Raw genomic sequence first — 22,686 nt, forward strand, 5'->3', positions numbered from 1 at the left:
CTATTTATTTTTATTCTTTTACATTTTTGCATAAAAATTCATGTTTTTCTAATTCTAAAATTAATAAATTTTATATTTTTTCATTATAACTTTATTATACTATATTTTCAAACATTACTCACAATTTTTACAATAAAATATATAATTTAACATTATTTTAGTTTTAACTTGATAAATTTAGAAATTATAACTATAAATATTTTTTATGAAATGACAGATGATATGCTCCTAAGGAATAAAACAAATGACATTATAGATAATATGCTCCAACGAGATTGATTATAGTTTTAAATTTATATTTACGGGTTGATACAGCTCTTAAAAGATTGGACAAAATTTGGTGAAGGTTTCATCTAATTTTACCCGATGATTTTGGATGGTTGGAGCTTTACAATTATACAGCAGGTTTTCTAATATGTGTTCAAAAATCAACGATAAGCATTAAATTTTATAAATTTGAAACATTTCTATTGACCTTGTAATTATAATATGATGGAATGTTTGCATACACACAGTAACTCCACCAATAAAAATGCTCAGAATTCATTAAAATTAATACTTTTTGTGTGTACTTGAGCACCCATTAGAAATGCCATTTATACAAATTATGTATAGTGCATGACACCTAGAATTTTTTTGCCAGAAGGGTTTCTCCTGCTAAAGATGTTCTTAGGAGTTTATTATCACTGTATCACTTATCAGACCTGATTTTATACCCGATTCAGGTGTGATAAGTAGCTATTAGATGGGCAAGGAGTCTATTTTTGTTCATCTTTTCTAGTTAACAACCATACAGCACGTATTTGTGTTGAGCTAACTAATAAATTACAGAGTAATTTGCCTTTGAATTTAGAAGCAGGGCATATTTTTTTTTTAATCAAATGCAAATACAGAGAAGGTTATAATCATCTCTGTGCAAAAGGACAACCATCTCAAGAAGCTGTAACATCATCTATTAGATCTGCATAGAACGATATCTGATATGGAAATCCACAAAAGAAACTGACTGAAGACTAAGAATGATTGTAATGAAATAGTTCTTCGGAGAATTTAAAACTGATCATTTTTGGGATGGAAAACAAACCGATTCCCAAGTGAAGCATTGTTTATGTAGGAAGTCCACAAAAGACATAGCTATATTGTTTTTGTGTCCTTCGATATCTGGTTCCCATACACTCTCTGCATTACCAAAATGCTGTCATAATATGCTTAGATGACTTACTGACAAAATTTAGATCTTAACAGTTGAAATATATCTTGCAGGAAAAATGTTGCTTAGAAATATCATAATCTTATAACGCTCTAAAAAATCATGGCGTTATGCACGGCAGTGTTGTATTGCATGACACATATTTAATCTATCCGAATCATAAAATTAGAGAACTAATCTGAAGATGCACCGAACCTTATCAATATTAAGGCCTCTTTAGCTGCGATTAATAAAAAGGACATGCTTGCCTCTTTGTGTAGGAGGCATCACACAGAAAGGTGTCGCAGCAGAGCAGGTTCTATCATATTCAGAAGATTATGAGAATAAATAAACATAATGTTTACATTTTAGAAGAGCATTAAAGAAGGTCGATGGATATACCTTATAGATGATGATCAATTTTCTAGGCCTTTTGATCTTTAAAGCTGTTGGAAGGTCTAAGGAATTAGAAGCTGCAAAAGACATGGAAGACAATAGCATGATCTCTAAATTCCGACGATGATCTTAAAATCCGACAAACCTCTAGTAACTGCTGTTTATAATCTAACCATTGCGGATCTATCGGACCATAATAATCGTAGTGCCTGCCAACCTGACAGAAATAAAAACACCATTCGAGCAAGAAAGGCAGTGCTATTTTATTAACAATGAATATGAAGTACACTGAATATACTAATCACATCCTCTTTTTCCCTCTAGAAATGGAGTAATACTCCCTTAGCGCTTCCAATCCCCTACAACTACAAGTAATGATTGAGTTTCAAAACATAGACCTTCTCCAGAGAATTGTTCTTCTCCTTTGGGCTCATTTCTTAATTTGGGTCTTCTAGTTAGTGGGACTTTTACTTATGTCCCAACAACCATATATGAAGGAAGACGTATTTCGTAATAAAAACATATTGAATAACTGGATCCCAGCTCCCTTGATTCATAAGCACCCTTTTCCAGAATACTTATTAGCACATAACCAAAAAAGATCGTGTGACCTAATAAAGTTCTGATTTTAATTATTAGGTAATTGATACTTCATTCTGCGGCTGGCTTTTAATATATGCAATAAAAGCCACGGATACTAAATAATGGAGGTACACATTTATTTTTCTGTTTTACAGAGACAGAGCACTCTCCATGAGTTTTTTTGGATCCAACTAATCTTCGTCGAACGATGCCTGTACAATTGACGGGCATCATCCTCACCGAACAAACAAACTACATCTATATATTTTATGCATGCATCTAATGCTAATGTTGTTCATATCTTTCGTTACAAATTCCTCGATAAACTCATATAATAAGGGCATGGTTTTAAGGTCTCCTGGGATTCTCAACCTAAGCACAGATTCCTCGATAATTTATAATACATATTGGATATAGAGTAAATAAACTCATATAATATATATCTCTAATCTCTTACATCAATAGTACCGCACATCGCAAAGATCAATACCAAGTCTTACAGTCTGTAAGTCTAAGAGTAGTTATAGGCCATGGTTTTAAGGTGTCACAACTGGTCTTATTTTTTTTCCTTGAGGTTTATATTGGCTTACCCAAATTCTGTGTTCATTCGTATTTCGGACCAATCAATTAACAAATTGCAAAGGCACCTAAGCACGATTATATCAATAGTATGTACCACACATCACAAAGATCAATAACAAGTATACAGTCTGTAAAGTCTAACAGTAGTTCTAGGGCACAGTATCAAGGTTTCACAACTGGTCTTGTTAGATTTTTTTCCCTCAAGGTTTAATATTGGCTAGCCCAAATTCTGTGTTCATTAGTATTTCAGACCAATCAAGTAACAAATTTCAAAGGCACCTAAGCAAAAATCTATATCACAAAGATCAATAACAAGTCTACCGCCTGTAAAGCCTAAAAAGTAGTTCTAGGGCATAGTATCAAGGTGACACAACTGGTCTTTTTAGATTTTTTCTCCTCAAGGTTTAATATTGGCTTGCCTAAGTTCTGTGTTAATAAGTATTTTGGACCAATCAAGCAACAAATTCAACAAGCACCTAAGCACACGATTATTTGAGCTTCGTGCTTAGGCGCAGGGTTCCAGAGTAAAAAACACGTGATGTAGATTTTAAAATTGGCAGAAAAACGCAGCCAAGTGCCCTAAAAAGCAACCAAATCGCTCAAAAATGCACGGCCTGAAAATAAAATACCCTTATATTAAAAGTTGAAAAACCTAAATATCTTCGGTCTTTCACCTCAAAATGCAACTTATGGAAATTCTTCTTTAACTCTAATAGACAATTCTGGTAGACGAAGATTATGATGAAGAATAGACATAATTCCACATATCACGTTAAATGAATAAGACGCTCGTGGATTGTTGCACGTCATTGACGGATGCTTATTTATTGTCACTTTTAGGGATATTCTCTATGTTACCATTGTAGATTGGCTTTTCCCGCTCATACCATCAATTTATTGGCTTCTACTCGTGGTAATCTTGCACATTTGATATTTCACTTCGGATACCCCGTGTTAGGTAAAATGTAATAGTATTGATTTCGGTTTGAAAACAAATTGTATATTTGAATTCTTTGTGAAGAAATACATAAAATAGAATCTTAAATCATGTAAAATGGAGTCAATATGAGTGATATATTAATGGTCAATTTTGGTTATGAAGTTTAGATATATCCCACTCATTTAACTCCGTTTTACATGATTTAAAGGTCCATTTCATGTATTTTTTTGCAAAGATTTCAAATATACAATTTTTTTCCGGTCCGAGATCAATTCTATTACATTTTCCTTAACATGGGGGTATCCGAAGTGAAAAATCAAATGTACAAGGTTACCACGGGCGGGTAGAAGCCAATAAATTGATGGTACCAGCGGGAAAAACCAATTTTATAGTGGTACCATAGAGAATATCCCTAACTTCTATAATATTAAAGATACCTTATTATGAAAGTTGTTTTCTTGTAAGTTTTAACATAAGAATTCTTGTATATCTTAATAATTAGTTTATAAAATTATATTTAGGTTCTGTTTTAAGATTTTGATGCCTTATATGAGTCAGGCAACTTCACATATTATTGTTAGTCTTGATTATTGAAGTACTGTTAAATATTATGTTAAATATTATATTGCGTCTCTTTTATGGGTTGTGTTCCATAGATTTTTCCCCCTCCTTTCCATGGTTGGGAAATCCTTGGGGCAACGGGTTTTCTGCGGTTTATCAACCCAATTAATCTTTTTTCATGTTTTTATTCAATAGATCATTGTCATAAAGTGTCTACATCGGATGATATCAAGAGCTTAGGTTACTCCATCAATTTCTTAATTGTTGAGAGATCTCGGATATCTAAAGATTGATGACTATTCGATGAAATTATTATTCAGCTAGAATATCGTTCGTATTACTTACACTGTTCACCATATTTGGTTCATGAGAAATTAAAGAAGGAAAAAAAGAAAGAAAATACAGGAAAGGGAACAAAGCTATTGTTATTGAAGGTGACTACATTAAAAAATGTGGTAAGCCTAATCCTTTCCTCAACAATTTTTTAATTGGTGAGAGATCTCAGATATCTTAAAAAAATTGTTGAGAGATCTCAGATATCTTAAAAATGATCACTATTCAACACGTTATATTTCGTCAAAGATACAGTTCATATTGTTACGGGGCTATTTTTCCGAGTTCCTTAGAGAGAGTAGTCTCGCTCCCCTAAGTATTCTCTACCTACCTACCTGTGTCGGTTTCGGGTAGAAGTACCTTTTGTTAAAGGTCCTTCGAGTTTTTCCCGGGAGTATGCATGGTTACCTCAGCATCGAAGCGCTTGGTACTCGAACATTGGCTCTAGACATTTTCTCTACCCCTTCTCACCCTCAAAACAGGGTCATCGTACGTCCTTGAACAGATAACCATCTTTCGGCTAACCTAGACTCCTCCATCCCTTGGGACCAACAGTCCATTGACTATTGTCCATCAAATATGCCTCTTTTTTTTGCTAAATCATCAAATATGCCTTTCTTTCCGGCACTCCATATAAAATGGTCTATATGGAAAAATGGCCTAATATATATAAATATATTGTACTTTATGTGACTTAAGTTGCAATTTTCCGAAAAAAAGCACAATAAATAAATATATATGTAATCACACTTACTTTGTACAACTTATAGTGCATGAAACCCAATAGATTTTTCTTTTGGCCCAGAAGCACATTTAAACGTGTCGGTGAAATAGCACATATTAGTGTCATGTCATGTTTTTCTTCAAGCGAAGTGAAAATTCATGTTACTCTAGACTTTGGGGTTTTGGGCTTAAGCGATACATTAAGCGCAATAATAAGAACTATACTCTCAAGTGTCCATGAGTACTTCTCCACAAGAGTTTCACCATATATTCGTACTTCCTTTCTAAAAGAACTAGTGCAATTAGAGAATATCGTAAGTGAAAAGCATGTATCTATACATCTGTACTTACAATTATACATTGTAATGTTAAGTCGTGATAAATTTACAATACAAGTCCTGACAATTATATTGAATTGTGTATATAACTTATTTATATTGCAAAATGGATATTATTCTGAGTCGACTTTGAGATTAATAATGATTTAAATAAATATGATGTATCTATACTATTATATTAAAGACGGAACATTAAAAATTTCATTAGTAGTCTTGGTTGCATGCAGTTTATTCACTCAAATCCTAACCGTTGGATTTTTTAAATTAAATTGATAATAACAGTTAGATATAATACAAAAAGTTATTATATAATGTAGTCCAAGGTTCAAATCCACCAACAACCTAGGTAATTCTAAACTAAAATATTTTAATTTAACCTATTTATTTTAAAATGTAATTTAATGATTCTCTATAAACGTATACTTATTCAGGCATAATTACTCTTTCTAAACCATTCAATTAATAAAATATTAAAATAAAATAACAATAATTTAAAACAATCATGCATCGCACGAGTTATAAGCTAATACCTATTATTTTTAAATATTAACAATTTAACATTGTTGACGTCAATGCATCAAAAATAAACTATCAACTTGTAATGCCTGTTTCGGGAAACATAAATGATAATCTTATCATTTAACTTTTAATCACTATTTTGGAAAATAAAAACGCGGCTGCTTATTCAAATTTTAATTCCTGTTTCGGAAAACGAAAACTATAATCGGTTATTACACTTTTAATAACTGTTTTGGAAAATATGCAAATAATATATTACCTCAAAAAGATTCACTTCGCTATTTATTTTTATTCCTGGCAAACGGGCGAAGAATTTTCCTTAATTACTCACAGGGACTAGATTTCTCATTATATATAGCGCCAGGCAGATGACATATAGCATCCAGAAAGAAAGAAGAAAACGCCTAACTATATAGCTAGAAAGAGAATATATGTATTCAGGAATGAGGTCAACATCAGCCTTATATCCGAGCTATCCTTATCACCAAAACCAGAGCAGTGATGAAAATCCATATCCAGGGTTTGCTGACCAACACTACGAACAATTTACTGGCCCGCTTTACAGCGTCGACCCTAGTTATTCAACCTCTGGAAGCTATTCGCTGCACCAGAACCAAATTCATAATTATGGTGTAAATCAGAGTTCAATGACAAATGATGGGCCCTTTTCTTATCCAGGGTTCACAAGTCATCCTCCACAAGAGGCCCTGACTTACCCAGTGCTTCAACCTGCAGCAACTCAGGTGCAAGAGCAGCAGGTCCTGGTGAAGAGAAATGCAGAAGAGGAAGATCTCCTAGTAAAGATGGAACCTCCCAAATCTCCAAATAGCAGGCCACGCCTAATATGGACTCCTGAGCTTCATGAACGTTTCATTCAAGCAGCCATGCAGCTTGGTGGTCTCTTCAGTAAGTAACTATTCCCTCGTTTCTCCAGTGGGCGCACACACACATGTACAATTAAATTTGTTTTTTTTTTCAAGTCTTTCCCGGAATGTGTAAATTTATATTTTTATGTGTCTGGATTAATCGTATTTTTATATTGTAGTTAATTTTAATCCATAATTAAATTTGTATTTCAAGGGTCTTATATACAAATTACGCAATCACGTTTTTGTGATAATTTTTTCTGGAAATGACAACTAAATTGTTGTTCAGGTAAAAGTTCTATAATTTACAAAAAAATGTCCTAAAAAAACTGCTTTATGTTTTATAGTAATTAGTAAGATTGAGAGTATTAAGCTTTTCTAACATTTGAATTTGAATTAAGCTAAATTTACTTGAGGCTCATAATTATTTTATTTATTCTTGATTTTCTCTAAATATCAATGATATTATCCAATCGGGCCCATGCTCTCTCCCCCCCCCCTCCCTCCCTCCCTCTGAGTCTAAAATACAAAATTATACAGAAAGAGAGTGCTAAACACACATTATATATTCAGATGGAGTATTAAGCAAGTACAATTTTGCCAATTGGAAGCTAACATGCATATCGACTTCACTTACTTATGAAACAGATTAGCCGGTACTAAATTTAAATAAATATTTAAAATATACTTGCAGAAGCGACACCAAAGGCTATTCTGGGAAAAATGAATGTGAAGGGGTTAACAGCGGACCATGTGAAGAGTCACTTGCAGGTTTGGTCTTCTACTAGAACTAGTAATATACTACTGCATAAGTATATTAATGTACAGTTAAGTGTATTTAAGAAAACATACCAACATGGACTTCGGTTTTATTTCCTCCAACAGAGAATGCGAAAAAAGCTCTGGAACGATATATCTGCAGAGAAAATCATGGGTCATGGTATGATTATTTGCTCAATTTCTTCATAGTTTACATCAGTTCTTCATACATCCATATCGGAATACATAACTACTAACATAAATAAATGATACGAATGCATGCACTTTCACCTTGGCCCATAATATGACTTGCATTTAAATTTATTTAATTTAATCTCAAATATAAACATATATATTCATCTTTTGTTTTGTGAATTTTTGTGTAAATAGCATTGATTGCATAATATGTTCTAGATATACTACTATTGGGACCTCAGTAAAGAAAGAACGTTTTAACATAACATGAGCAATATATATTAGTAACCCAACACTTTGTATCTTATGATTTTAGGCATCCAAGATAACGCAGATAGCCCTGCTCCACAAGTCACAGAAGTTGAAGCATTGTCAAGCTCCAGGCCAAAATTTGAATCAAACATTGGAAAATATGGAAAATGGCTTCGGAGTTATGAGGTACGTTTTCTTGTCAAAAACATGAGGCTTTTCTCGAAACTATGAGGCTTTGCCTTCTTACCAAAGTCCTTAAAGGGGTGAATATGTTATATTGATTCATGTCAATGGCTTTTACAGACTCCAAACTGCCAGCAGACTCTTGAAATTGCCCCAGGCGACGACCTTGCTGACTACTTCAACTTTGAAGATTTTGATTTATTTTAGTTAGTTCCATAGTTTATCTCAGATTTCTAGTCATATTATTGTCTGTCATACCGTCATTGCAAGAAAACTAATTTGAATTTTGTTCAAATAGTGAATTCTAGAGACAAAGTCTCTTCAAGCAATTTTTATTTTTATAAGATAAACTTATCTTAAGATATGAGATTTCTTGCATGCTGAGTATCCATTTTGAGATATGGACATATTGACCCCAAGCACCCTTCAAATAAGTTATAAACAATGATTAGCTTGCGCCTCAGCACATGTGTACATACATTAACTCATACATAGTTTTCTTTTTTTTTAATCCCCAGGCTGATTGAACACTACAGGCAATTTATCTTAATAACTGCTTTCGAAAAGGTCTATTTGAAAAAGAAGCCAGTATGTAGCATTCAGATGGGATTAAGAATTTAAGATAGTACCATAATTTGCTTGATGTCACCCTAGCTAAAAACCACACAGTAGCAACTTACAAGGTAACTATGTAAGTGCAGCTGTGCACAATTTTGCAATATTCTTGCTTGATGCATGTTAAGCATATATCAACTGTAATCCTGTATCACTATCACCTACAGTTGCAAGGAAAAAGGATTAATTAATAAGAACTGTAAAGTAGTCCACCCAGATCATAGGCCCATTAAGCAGAAATACCAACCATAACAAATGAAGTGCAACAAATAGGAATAGATGGGTTACTTGTAATAACCCAAAACAAGATAACTTTACCAAGTTCACCATCAAAACAATATGTATCACAAGACATCTATCCATATAATATCTTCCATACCATCAACTTGATGCTATCAATACCATTGAAACAAGACTAGTCCACTAGATTGAAATGAAACTTACCACTAGTAACACTACAAGTATTACTTTAATTTGAAAAAAATGAAGTATCATGGATTTAATAAATCTTATTTTATTCAAATTTGGAGTGACTAATTACTAAAATCTAAAAATTGATATTTAGAAGAGAAATCTCTGAGATATCAACACAATTTCTATTCAAAATGTAACAATACCTTAGCCCTTAGTTTTTCATGCCCTGTAGTTCCTCATGAAGTAAAGTGAGAAACCAGACAAGAAATTGACCGAATCACTGACACAGATTATGAGACCTTTCTCTTTCAATTTCATCTATGCATCAATGTCATTGATGTACTTGTACTCCCATGTGTATGATCAACTTGCACTCTTGTCAAATTTAGAGATTTGATTTGTACTTCTACATAATCTACTCCAAATATATATAATAAGCAAGTCTCAAAACAAGGCAGCAGCCCACTTATTAACAAAGTTTGTCACTAAACTTTCCATAAAACTCAAAGAAGTAACTTGTGATGGAAATGGAAACTAATGACAATAACATCAACAACCATGTGGATTTCATTAAGCTCTTACATGCCCAGAATCACGTGAATCGAGGCATTCGCTTGACAAACACTCAGCACATTAGGCATCAAAATCACATTGATAGCATAGCTTATTGCTTTGTTAAAGTCCTCATTTTGTTTATTTATTTCTCTAAACCTCTACGAGAAGTTTCCTTCTGTGTTAAAATTTTCACAGGCACTAAAGGAGGAGTGGTACAATGGAGCACTTATTTCTCCTTAATTGGATGGTTGGGAAAGAGATTAGTTGGAATTATGGGGCGAGAACACCTCATCTTTCATCCAATTCACTGAAACTATGTCTCCTTGCTTATAAGAAAATAATTTTTGACAATTGTTTCTTTTTCTAACACTGGCCCTCTCTGTGTGTGGGCAAGTCACCCTAAGAAGAAAAAAACTATGTTGATAATAATTTTTTCAGCTGTGAGTAGACGAATTCGAAAGAGTACTTGCTATTCTATACGGCTTGTTTATAAGCTACTTAGAAAGACTAGCTAATATACTGTATAGAGAGTTAGCATACAAGACTATAGGATACTGTGTGATTAAGCAAGTTTCAGAGGACTGAAGATAAGATTTTCTCATGCAAAAATCTAATTCATCCACCCCATAAAAATACCATGGGTACTATTTGGAGTTCCCTTGCCCACCAGTCCAACTAATCTCTTTCCTAATCATCCAACAATGAGAAAATCGGTGCTTCATGGTATCTCAATTTAGCTCCATACCTTCCAAGTTTAATCTCAATTTTCTTTTTCAAATAATTTGCAGTGTAGAATATATGGAACACAATAGTACATCTTTAAAGATATTCTTGGACTTTTGATTTATTTTCTGAATTTTTTTGATAAAATAAAATGAATAAAGAAATCAGTTTTCCACTATTTATATTAAACATAAAATTATATCCCCAAAATTAATTAAGGGTGTTTTTATCCCCTAATTAAGATAATTAGGCCCAAAAATAATAATTACGGGGAATAATTTTAAAAGCGATAAAATATAAAATTTATATCAAAATTCCCCAAAAATTGCGAAAAATTCAAAAATGCAGAAATACTGGGTATTTAAAATACAAATGATTTTATAAAAATAAAAACACGAATTTTGTGGGCTTTGATGTCCCGGCGGGGTCCCGGTCTGTTGGTTTTGAAAAACAGAAACGATACTTAAATTAACAGAAACCCCCGAATACGCATAAAATACATTCAAATACACATAAACGAGATGAAACGAATACCTCGATAAAGATGCAAGTAAATACCGAGTCCAGATTACAGATTGATTCATATAAAGGCAGTTTAAACATATAATAATCAATCGAAAAATTTTCTGGTCTGCACGGGAACACAAATAACAGCTATAACATTTAATATCATGGCAATAATCACTTTAAACTTATATAACACATAATATTTATTTATTTAACATAAAATATTCACATAATTTTCCCGGATATTACAGGCACACCAAAACTTGGCATTTGGTACCCTAGAGATTCTGGCAACATTATATGTGAGCTCCAGTATAAGAATGTGCATCTCTACTCAAAAACTGGATTATTGCAAAGATGGGATCCTACAACATACAAGAAAAATTCAGGTCCTCCACAAAACATTACTCAAGTGTGCATTAGATTATCCAGATAAGGAACCTGAAGATGACATGGACATTCCCATTGCTATACAGTCAGCAGTGAAAATATCAATACCCATAAGGATCAACTTACACGCATTTGTTGAAAGGTTTGAAGATAGATATGACAAAGGATAGCCAGTATGATGAAGATGATAGCGATCTGCGTAGGATTTTCAATATTGTGAGTTACCACCGATGTAATTTGCAAAATTTAGGACATGAAAAACACAAGGAGTAAATATTGACCAAGAGGAGTAAATATTGACCAAGAAAATTTTGTTAACTCTTACCTAAAAGAACAAGTGAACAGCAATGTAAACACTAACCAACACAGAGTTGAATTCTGATTCATTCTCGATTATTGAAGTTAATCGTTGGAGCATGAACAATCACATAAATACCACTTTTAGGTAGATTGAAGGTTTAATCAATACAGTATGGGGAATCGCGTCAAATGTCATAAAACCTAGAAGTAGGACTGTCGGAGAACAGATAACTTACATGAAAAGTGCCAATCATTATCATATACTTGGCGATGAAAATTTATCAGGATAGGTACTTTAACCTCTGCGGATATGCTCGTGTCATCCTCTGTAGAAAGGGAAAAAAAATGCAACTGCATAAGACTGTCTTTTAAATTCCTAACAAATAAGAATGCCCCTTCTAGCACGTGACACAAAACTGTGTTAACGAATCTAACTTCACAATGAAGTATCCGGGCTGCCGCGGATGAAGAAAAAGAAAAAAGAATATGCATAAAGAACCAGAGAACATAAAGAAGTACGTTGAGAATGATTTCACCATCAATATCAAACAACATTCTGCACATCAAGATGAATGCCCAAAAATGCAAAAAGATAAACACAGAATAACATACCGACAGTGTCAAGAGCCCGAAGAACCAAGTAGAAAATGCACACCTGCATAAAGTGAAACATAAATAAAGCAAGTCAATCGATGTTTGAGGTATAGAAATATAACTCATTAATATGATAATGACGTACATACAAAGGAGTCTACTGAATAGAAAAATGCCAAAATGAAAGTTTAGGCTTTGATTACTTGCTTGCCTAAAGTACACACATGGCTCCATGACCATTTTGGTGTATGATCATAGTCCAAACTCCAATATCTACATGTGAACAAATTTCTAGAGTTCATGAAAACAATATAGTAAGGTAATTGGTATAAGTTCTAACAAATGGGGTCAAACTAAAAAATTGGAAGTTCATTGAAGATTTTTTTTATCTCTCTATCCTTGGGTATCTATCCATCATACCATGACCACGTTATTTTCCATAACAAGACCACCTTCCAGATTCCAAAATGAATTAGATGATGTTCTTTGTGCTCATTTTCCGAAAAATGATAATTGTCAATATTTCTTCTACCTTTTGATAATTACTATGACTTTTCCTTTAATCAACTACATTTATCCGTGAATAAAATTGGCTTAAGAAATCAAACTTTATATATCTAAAGTCGGGGTGAAGAAATATATATATATACACGAACACACAGAACAACACCTTGCGCTGAAATATTTACATGTACAACATAGTTAAAAGTACATTGTAAATAACTACCCCAAAGAAAAAGAAAAGTATATTGCAAATTCATGCGTATATAATATACAACACATGCAAAGAGAAACATATAATATGACAAAGCTGTCTATCCAAATGACAAAATTAGAATCCTCGTGAAGATAAATAACCTAATCAAGAATGACAAAAAGCACAGAATGCCCTTAAAAATAAGTTTTGACAGCCTTGACCGTGTACTTATATACTACTACTATGCAACATTAGATCATACCAATACTCCAAAGTTAATTTAGCGAACTATATGACTCGAACCTAAATGGCCGGAGTGAGTTTCTCTAGAACACAACTAATCTCAAAAGGCCAAACTCGATATCAATCTGAGAACTATGAAATTTCAAAACTACAAACCACCACTATACCAAATGTTGCAATACACTAGTTCATAGATTTACAACCTAACTACACAAGGGCTTATCTACACAAATAACCTACAGCCCTTCATCCAATTAACGCATTTCAGACTCACTGATGGCGACAAAGGGGCATTTGAGTTCATCATAAAAGCTGCCAGGATAATAGATGACATTTTTCAACATCAGGCTGTCCTATTTTGCACACTAGCTGTTGGCCTGTCTAATAGCTCTGGTTCACAAGTCTTGTTGGAGAAGTGATTTAGGAGAGAAACCAAAGCAAATATTAACAGGCTACATTGAACTGCAGAACAATTCCACCCTAAGTTGATCGTAATTAATATTCATTATTCAGGAAAAATGTATATATGTATAAGCAAACTAAAAAATAATGAATTTTCACCTTGAAGTTTTAGATGCAGGAAAATAAGACCCTAATAGACTTGAGCCTTAACAGGTGGGAACTGGGAAAGTTAAATATAAGGAATTGGACTGCAGTTTTGCTGCATTTCTATGAAAGCAGTCCAATGCCAAAAGAGTACCTGTTTTTTATAAAATATGTTTATAATGTATATCATAGAATTAGTAGACACTAGTGCCTATTCCGACAGTCTGATATCAGTTCCTATATATAAGGCTTTGAATCTGTATGTACAGAAGATTAATTGTAGCTCCTGAGATTATGAGTTGGATATATCTGAGTGTTTATATAGATGCTCGCGCAGGAAGGACTTGTATGGAGTCTGGTCTCACATTGATGTTAATAACAGGATTCCGACCATCGGTCTCTTAAGTTGTGCTTAACAAGTTTTACTTGTGATAGGAATTTGAGTTGTGGAAGGGCAGTCTCACAGAGGACCCAAAGGCCGGAGGTAACTGGATTTATCAAAATGCAGCAACGCAGCACTTAACTCTACTATTCCTCATTCCTCAATCTCAAGAGTTGAAAACTTTCATAGTTAAAACTCGTATATAAAACTAGAAAAAAACGCTATACGTGTATACTCATATAAATCACCTAAATTCCCGATTCCAAATCGTACAACTTTAACTAGAATGCAACAACTTACACGCATCAATAACAATTCACTACACACCCCCACATTTAAATGCAATAACCTAAATTCCACATTCTAATTTACACATTTTCAACTAAATTGCAACAACTTTCACCATCAATAACAATTCACAAAATATACACATACAACTATAGAGATAAACATAAGCATGAGAACAAGCACATACAATACAATATAAAATAAGACAAGGATAAATCAAATCAAACAAAACTTACAGAATCACGAAGCTAAATTCCAGATTCTAATTTCATTTCAACATTTTCAACTAAATTACAACAACTAAAACGCATCAAAAAAATTCACAACACATACACATCCAACAACACAAATTCAAACACGAGCACGAAAACGATACGATATATGATAAGAAGCGGATAAATCCAATAGAATAAAACGTACAGCATCACGAAGTTGAGGACCGAGCTGTTGATACAAATCATCAGGATGCTTCAATATAGCTCCCAAACTTCCCATTCCTAACAAATTCAAGATTAATAAAAATCGAAATTAATTCGATTATTGAAATTACAGATGAGATTGCGATGTTATTTGATGATATAGTTTTTATTTACAGTGTATTGGTTTGATAAAATTAATCATATTTTGACTAAAATTAACATTTACTATATTTAAAATGATAAGATTTATGTTACTAAAATTACCAAAGTTCTTTCATATAAGATATATACAAAAATCTTCATTTAACTCTTACTCGGTTACTCCATAAAGTTAAATAAACTCCACGATAATGTTAAACGCATCAACAAGCAAAATAACAAGGCAAGGATGTATCAGCTTCTTGTAGCATCTAAAATTAAGTCCGGGCTAATGTTACATTACAAAATGAAATGAAAAATTGGATATGACCAATAGGCTGTTTTCGATACACTTTCAAAACTCGTACGTTAATCAAGACTTCTCTTGTCTCGATTTATTTAAATAACAAACTTTCTTAGTAAAATAGTACAACTAACTTTCTTAGTAATATAATACTGTTAAATATATAATATATTTTGTAGATAATTGTTAATTGATTGGTGTAGATTTAGTCATCTATATCTATGCCTATAATCTCTCCCTGTACATTGTTGTTAGGTAATTAGTTTCCTGTAAAGTAGGAGTTGATAGTGCTGATGTATGTTGTATATATTGTTACTTTGATTAATGAGAATAGGAAGGGAGATTTATATTCTAACATTTTGCTTGGAAGAATATTAAGGATATATGTTGCCATCTGTAATGCATGATGCCAAAACGAAGGGGGGAGAGATGCATGAGAAAGAAGTGTACGAGTGACATTATTTAGAGATCGGATTTTTCGTTCGGCTTTCCCATTTTGTGAAGAAGTGTAAGGACATGATAGACGAAAAGACATCCCACTCTTTTTACAAAAATCCCAAAAAAAAAACATTATCATATTCTTTCCCATTATCACAGTGCATATTTTTGACATTACGTTCAAATTGGGTGACAACATGATTTTTAAAAATCATAAACTTCTCATAGACCTCTGACTTATGACCCAATGGAAAAGTCCACAAGAAGTTAGAAAAATCATCCAAAAATAAAACATAATATTTATGCCCAGCAGAACTCAAAACTGGTGAAGTCCAAACATCACTATGAATAATGTCAAAAGGAAAAGAAGTACTCGAATTAGATGGAACAAAAGGCAACTTAATATGTTTCCCAAACACACATGAACGACAAAGAGTAGAAGTAGATTTACTATTACAGTCAATGCATTTATTCATCCTAAGAGCTTGTAAAACAGGAGCACCCGGATGACCCAATCGATCATGCCAAAGCGATGAAGAAATAGCTGCAAAAGTTGATGAGATAGCTTGTTTTGAAATAGAGCGAAGAGGATAAAGATCACCCTGACTATCACACCTCATTAGAGGTATCCCCGTCCGAAAATCCTTCACAGAAAACACAAAAGGATCAAACTCAACCGAAACAGAATTATCAGTAGTGAATTTCCTAACAGAAATTAGATTTTTGATAATTTTGGGAGCATGTAGAACATTATTTAATGATAAAGATGAATTATGAGAAGGTAAAACAGTATGACCATAACCACTTACTGGAATAGACTGACCATTTCCGACAATAATACCAGAATGTTGATTGCTCAAATGAAAATAAGACGAGAGATTACCGTTTGACGAAGTCATATGAGAGGTTGCGCCAGTGTCCATGTACCAAGAAGGATCAGGTGGATTAATAGTCATTATGTGCATAGCCGAAACAATATCAGTTGGCATATAGGAACCCGACTGACCATTGAGAGATGGAGCCACAGAAGCAGTATAGGCCTGGTATGGTTGTTGTTGCGGACGAGAGCCGAGAACACCATTCCTGTTGGTAGAAGGAGGAGGTCGAGCCCAACCTTGAGTAGGCATAGGACACGGTGGAGCAGCCCATTGAGGCCAGCCATAATTTGCATAGGGACCCCAACCCCAAAATGGCATCTGCCGGTGTTGTCCCGGCGGGCTAGGCTTGTTGGCCCTGCCGTTACCGCCCTTGATATTCCGGCCACCACCACGACCATTCGAACTTTTGCGACCATTTTGAGATTGTTTGCGGTTGATATGCTGCTGTCCCTTCCCTTGTGCAGATTGAGACGAAACAAAAGTAGAGTTCTCATCATCGTTCGAAGCAACAACCATGCCAGAGTTAGAAGCCATGGTTGCCTCCTTAGCCAGGCCTGATTCTTCCAGAGTGAGCATAGACCGAGCTTGATAAAAGAGAGGAAGAGGATTACTCTGTCTGATCAACGTACCCACCCCACGATACGGAGCAGTGAGACCAGATACAAGTTGTAACACCAACCAGCTGTCAGACACCGGAGCCCCGACATTCTTCAATTGATCAGCCAAAGATTTCAGCCGTTGACAATATGCCGAAACATTGAAAAAGTTTTCCATCCTGGTGGTGGAGAAATCATGCTCCAAAGTCACCGCTCGAGAATGCTTATTATCCTGGAAGATATCACGCAAACGTTCCCAAGCCTCCATTGCCGTTGCATCAGGCTCAATGATAGTGTGTAACAGATCATTAGAAATTGTGGCATAGATCCACGACAAGACCGTGGCATCGAGAGTAGCCCACATGTCTGCATCTACCTCGGTCACCTGGGTCTCATCCGTCCCCGTGGTTGAAGAAGATGTGGTTGAAGCAAAAGATTCCTTTGTTAGAGAAGGAATGATGTGATGGAGAACTTTGTTCGATCGTGCATGAACCTTGAACAACTCCGCCCAAGTTGAGTATTGCACAGTTTCCATCTCGAGAATAATAGGAATATGATTCCTAATGTTAGATACAGAAAGAGCAGGGTGAAAAGATTTAGAGTGAGACATCGTTGTTAACAGAGACAAGAGAAGATGTATAAGAAGAAGAAAAGGACGGAAAGTATAGCTAGGGCACAGCGGAAAATAGATCAAGAAAACCCTACTGATACCATGAAACTAATTACCTAACAACAATATACAGGGAGAGATTGTAGGCATAGATATAGATGACTAAATCTACACCAATCAATTAACAATTATCTACAAAATATATTCTATATTTAACAAATACAAGCAATTTAATCCAAGAGAAAAATGCTCTAAGTACGTATTTATGGGTTACGTGAGTACAAAATATATTTAATGACAAAATTGTAATTTTTAAATAAATTATATTCATGCATTTACATTAAAAACTAGCTGGCTCTTCAATCAAATGCATTATAATGGTTCAAACTAACAAATTCAATGTGGCATACACTAGCATTTTTCTCGAAAACTAAATCGAAAACCTACAATTAACAATTTTATAGCATTTACGCGTTAATCTAAAACTTGATCCAATTATATGTGAAATTATTGAGTTGAGAGTTTGATATGTGCAAAATTGTTTTTAACTCTGGCCCACTTATATGTTTGATCCAGGATTTTTTTTTTGCCAACATCCCAGAAAATTTTAGAAAATCTAGTTTGTAAAAATCTGATCCACTCCGTCTCAAAATTGACAGTCATAAAATATTCACATGTATTTAAACTAGGAAAAAAATGTAAAATGCGCTCCGTTTGGTATTACCGTTGAAGGCAGTTATAACAACTTTTTGTTGAAAAATTGTCAAAAATGTGTTTGATAAATTCTAAAAGTTGATGTCTGTAAAAGCGTTTTTGGTCTAAAAAATAATGTTAGCAAAAGCCTGCCCTCCGTGGTTTTAGAAAAAGCTATTTTCAGCTTTTACATGAAGTAGCTATCAGTTTCACTATCAAACATTTTCAAAAATATTATTATTATATATTATATCTCAAAATATGCATAAATTAAAAAATTTACTAAGCAGTTATCTAATTTTCCTAACAACACTTTTTTCACCGGGACTTTTTCTCACAGCACAACAGTTTTTAACAGCACTCCCAAATAAATAGAGGCTTGGTGGAGTTATATTAGTACTATCTATAATAATAGGGTTCTATTTTTTTTAATCAAATTCAGTAATTACAAAAAAAACCCTGCATTCACATTAAAATCACACTATTTACAAAAGAAGTATATATATATGAATAAATATATGATAAAAATATGTGTATTTAAGAAGTATGAATAAGTATGTGTATATGCAGAAATTTGTAATAACACAAGTTTGAAAATTATTAAAATTATAGAGCAAAATATGTTGATTTGATGTTGTTTTCACAAAGAACGTGAAGAATACAGGACGAAAACTAAGAGATTTTGTAACTGATCTTATTTGTCAATTAATAGAACGGAAGAGGAAAAAATATTTATTCTCTGTTGTTGCTGACTATCGATCATCGGTAAATAAGATACCTACATACCTTTATGAAATAGTCGAATCCCAACCTATGCATATGATTGTGGTTATAAGCTTCAAGATGAATTTGGGTCCTTAAACTTTTAGACTCCTCTGACTCTAAGCTGGGAATTGGACATGATTCAAGAATGAACACGTTAAAAAATACAGCGGATGCAAAATTTAATTTTTTCAACCTAAACTAAAGAGGAAGAAACTAATTAAATAAGTACGAGAATTGTTGGGATTAAGAGTCAGAAAGTGATAGTAATAGATTCAAGTTCTTCGACTTCACTAAATGGTGAGGGCAGTAGTCTTACTAATGAAATCGTCTCATCCACCAATTTTAAAGATTGTCGGTGTAAAGATATGAACTCTCCACATACTATTTTAGGAAATTATTTGTAGTTGCAGGGGATTTTGAAATTTGAACTTTTCCATGATTATTTACAATATTTCACTTCACACATTATGCACGGGTATAAACACTGGACATGACTTACTAGACTCCTAAAATGACGACTTTTGAATTGGGCTACCATGTGTCACTTTTTTCGATCATCAAAGTATGTACTTATTTCGACGTATACACTAGATTTTAGTTTATCCTATTTCCAAGCTATCTGCATCAACTAGATCCTCTCTTTTCAAACACGGTCTTTCACGAAAAAGGTCTATTATGCTTGAACTGCCTTATTTCAATGAACCTTTCAAATATGGTCTTTCAGGAAAAAGGTCTATTATGCTTGAACTGCCTATTTCAATGAACCTGCACTTTCAATTGATAACTCTGTTAATGGAGAAATTTGGTTAACAAAGGTTTGAGGTTCGCGGTTGGAATCAAGATCTGCAGCGGTGGTCTTTCACCATAAAATTCGCGGGAGTATGGTGATTCCAATCAATAGAGGGTTGAGATCGCAAGGGTGGTTGGTAGTGGCGTATAGAACTCTCTCACTTCCAACCCCTTATAATGTGCCTACGTACCTCCTTTTATAGAGGATCAAGCTCTACGTAGTTCTTGGAGAATAAGAAATCAATATGGACTTGACTTCTCATTATGTGGCCCAATAGAAGTTGTTGAACCAAATTCCGTGCTTTAAAAGTGCCCAAGGATATGGCCTAGCAACAAAGGCTCAAGGCTCGATTACGACTTCAGAACTTCACTGATAAAGAAACTTCCCGACCGGTGAATATCTCATCTGTTACTACAATCTTCGTTGATCGTAACCGTGGGTATATGCACGGCTTACCGCAAATACACAAGCATATCCTTACCCCCGATGAGGATAACCTACCAGACTACAGAACAAGTAATCCCAAGTGTATAAGTGCAAAGTGTGAGATAACCGCAAAGTCTCCCGATGAGTCCAACCCGTCGAATGTAGAGATAAGGCTCCTAAAGCACACACTAAGTGTTGATGATCATTCCCCTACGAGGACAACTTGCAAGACTATATAACGACATATTCAATATAATTTCTAGGAAGATGGGCTCTCGGAGACCCTATTCTATACTCAGGGTACGCCCTGTGGGGTTTAGAGCCCTCAAGAGGCTCCTCCGAACACCTAGGGCGCATGTGGTGGAGCTCCTCTGGGGGATTTTCCTCTTCACTTATGTAATCCCTATGCTTAATTCACTTCCCATTTCAGTTGTGAGAGCAACCTCTTTGCTTATTTATTATAGTTATCCATTTCGCATTGCAGAGAGACCACCTGTGTAGCTACATAGCACGTGGCACGCGCTAAGGAGTCCGGGGATGCTTCCCCGAAGCCCGGATCATTCCTTACTCCTTTATCGCTTTATTCTTTCTCCCTTAACTTCAAAACATCTTCTATGTACTCCTTCTCCATCGTCATCTTCTACAATAGCGACCGTCGTACATCCTTGTCGTAGCGACCGTACATGTCTCCTTTTCTATGATCGTTGCAAGCTTCTGTTGTAATTCCCATCGTAAACCTTCGTGTAAAACTTTATCAATCACCGTCATGACTTCTCATCGTTGATAGTAATCGCAAATGGCCACCATACAGGGGGTGCGCTTTGGGCTCCAGAGACACGTTCTCCGGAACTCGTTATTCTTCTTCTTTGACGATGATCCGACCCATTTACTCAAAGACCCGATAAAATACCCATAACGATTTTATGTCATAACAAACTCTTCACTCACCCAAACTCACATGCTGACCTTAGCTATCCAAATTGATCATCTTAGTGAGGCTCAAATAGAAGTTATGGGTTTAAATTTTTGATGTGTTGTGGGACTTGTATATATCACACTTTAGTTGTGAAACTTACTTCAGTGATGCTCTAGAATAAGAGTCATGTCAATTAAAAGGTTAAGCTTGCACTATATTTGCATTCCTCACAAATTTGAGATCAATTAAAGAATCGGAATTAATTCGATTATTAAAATTACAGATGAGATTGCAACGTGATTTGATGATATAGTTTTTATTTACAGTGTATTGGTTCGATAAAATTAATCAAATTTTGACTAAAATTTACATTTACTATATTTAAAATGATAAGATTTATGTTACTATACTTACAAAAGTTATTTAGGATAAGAACTTTTTAAATGTTGTAGGATTTCCTTAAACGCATCAACAAGCACAGTAAGAAAATGCAAGGATGTACCAGCTTCTTGTACTCACATCTAAAATTAACTCCGTGATAATGTTACATTACAATAAAATGAAAAATTAGATATGATCAATAGGCTGTTTTCGATACATTTTCAAAACTCGTACGATAATCAGGACTTCTCTACTCTCAGTTATTTTAACAAAAAACTTTCTTACTAGCAACTGAATCAAATGCATTACAATGATCCAAACTAACAAATTCAATGTGGCATACACTAGCATTTTTCTCAAAAATTAAATTGAAAACCTACAATTAACAATTTTATGGCATTTACGCGTAAATCTAAGACTTGATATACTAAATAATTTTAAACATATTTTAACATATTATGTATTAAGATTAACGAATTACTAGAAGATAATAGAATACCTAGATAGAATGGATCATATACGTAAACTCTTTGAGAGCTTTTTCTTCAATCTGCAATCATAATTAGTGTAAAGTGAACGGGTCGGGTCAAGCTGGGAACAAGATCCAATTAGTTGTGAAATTGAGGCACTCTGTTGACAGTTTGATATGTGCATAATTGT

The 22,686-nt window shown here is 34.1% G+C and overlaps 1 protein-coding gene across 42 annotated transcripts; it reads right to left on the reverse strand.

The window, feature by feature from the left end:
- Nucleotides 1–519: 519 nt before the first annotated feature.
- LOC141659853 (squalene synthase 2-like) lies at nucleotides 520–22,686 on the reverse strand. Of its 42 annotated transcripts, none has more exons than XM_074466949.1 (12): nucleotides 22,526–22,686; nucleotides 15,093–15,169; nucleotides 12,720–12,789; nucleotides 12,535–12,577; nucleotides 12,159–12,248; nucleotides 11,749–11,817; nucleotides 11,510–11,597; nucleotides 9,099–9,194; nucleotides 7,882–8,842; nucleotides 1,592–1,802; nucleotides 1,406–1,508; nucleotides 520–1,179 (listed from the first exon to the last, which is right to left on the reverse strand). In XM_074466949.1, coding segments are annotated over exons 2-7 (315 nt in total). In that variant the 5' UTR covers nucleotides 15,134–15,169; nucleotides 22,526–22,686; the 3' UTR covers nucleotides 520–1,179; nucleotides 1,406–1,508; nucleotides 1,592–1,802; nucleotides 7,882–8,842; nucleotides 9,099–9,194; nucleotides 11,510–11,595. The 42 variants fall into 42 exon arrangements, 40 of the variants coding, with proteins under 40 accessions (XP_074323050.1, XP_074322925.1, XP_074322912.1 ...); XM_074466824.1 differs by having other exon boundaries at nucleotides 7,882–7,945; nucleotides 11,674–11,817; XM_074466811.1 differs by having other exon boundaries at nucleotides 11,674–11,817.

The sequence above is a fragment of the Apium graveolens genome, chromosome 1 (genome assembly GCF_009905375.1).
Source record: "Apium graveolens cultivar Ventura chromosome 1, ASM990537v1, whole genome shotgun sequence".
NCBI lineage: Eukaryota > Viridiplantae > Streptophyta > Magnoliopsida > Apiales > Apiaceae > Apium > Apium graveolens.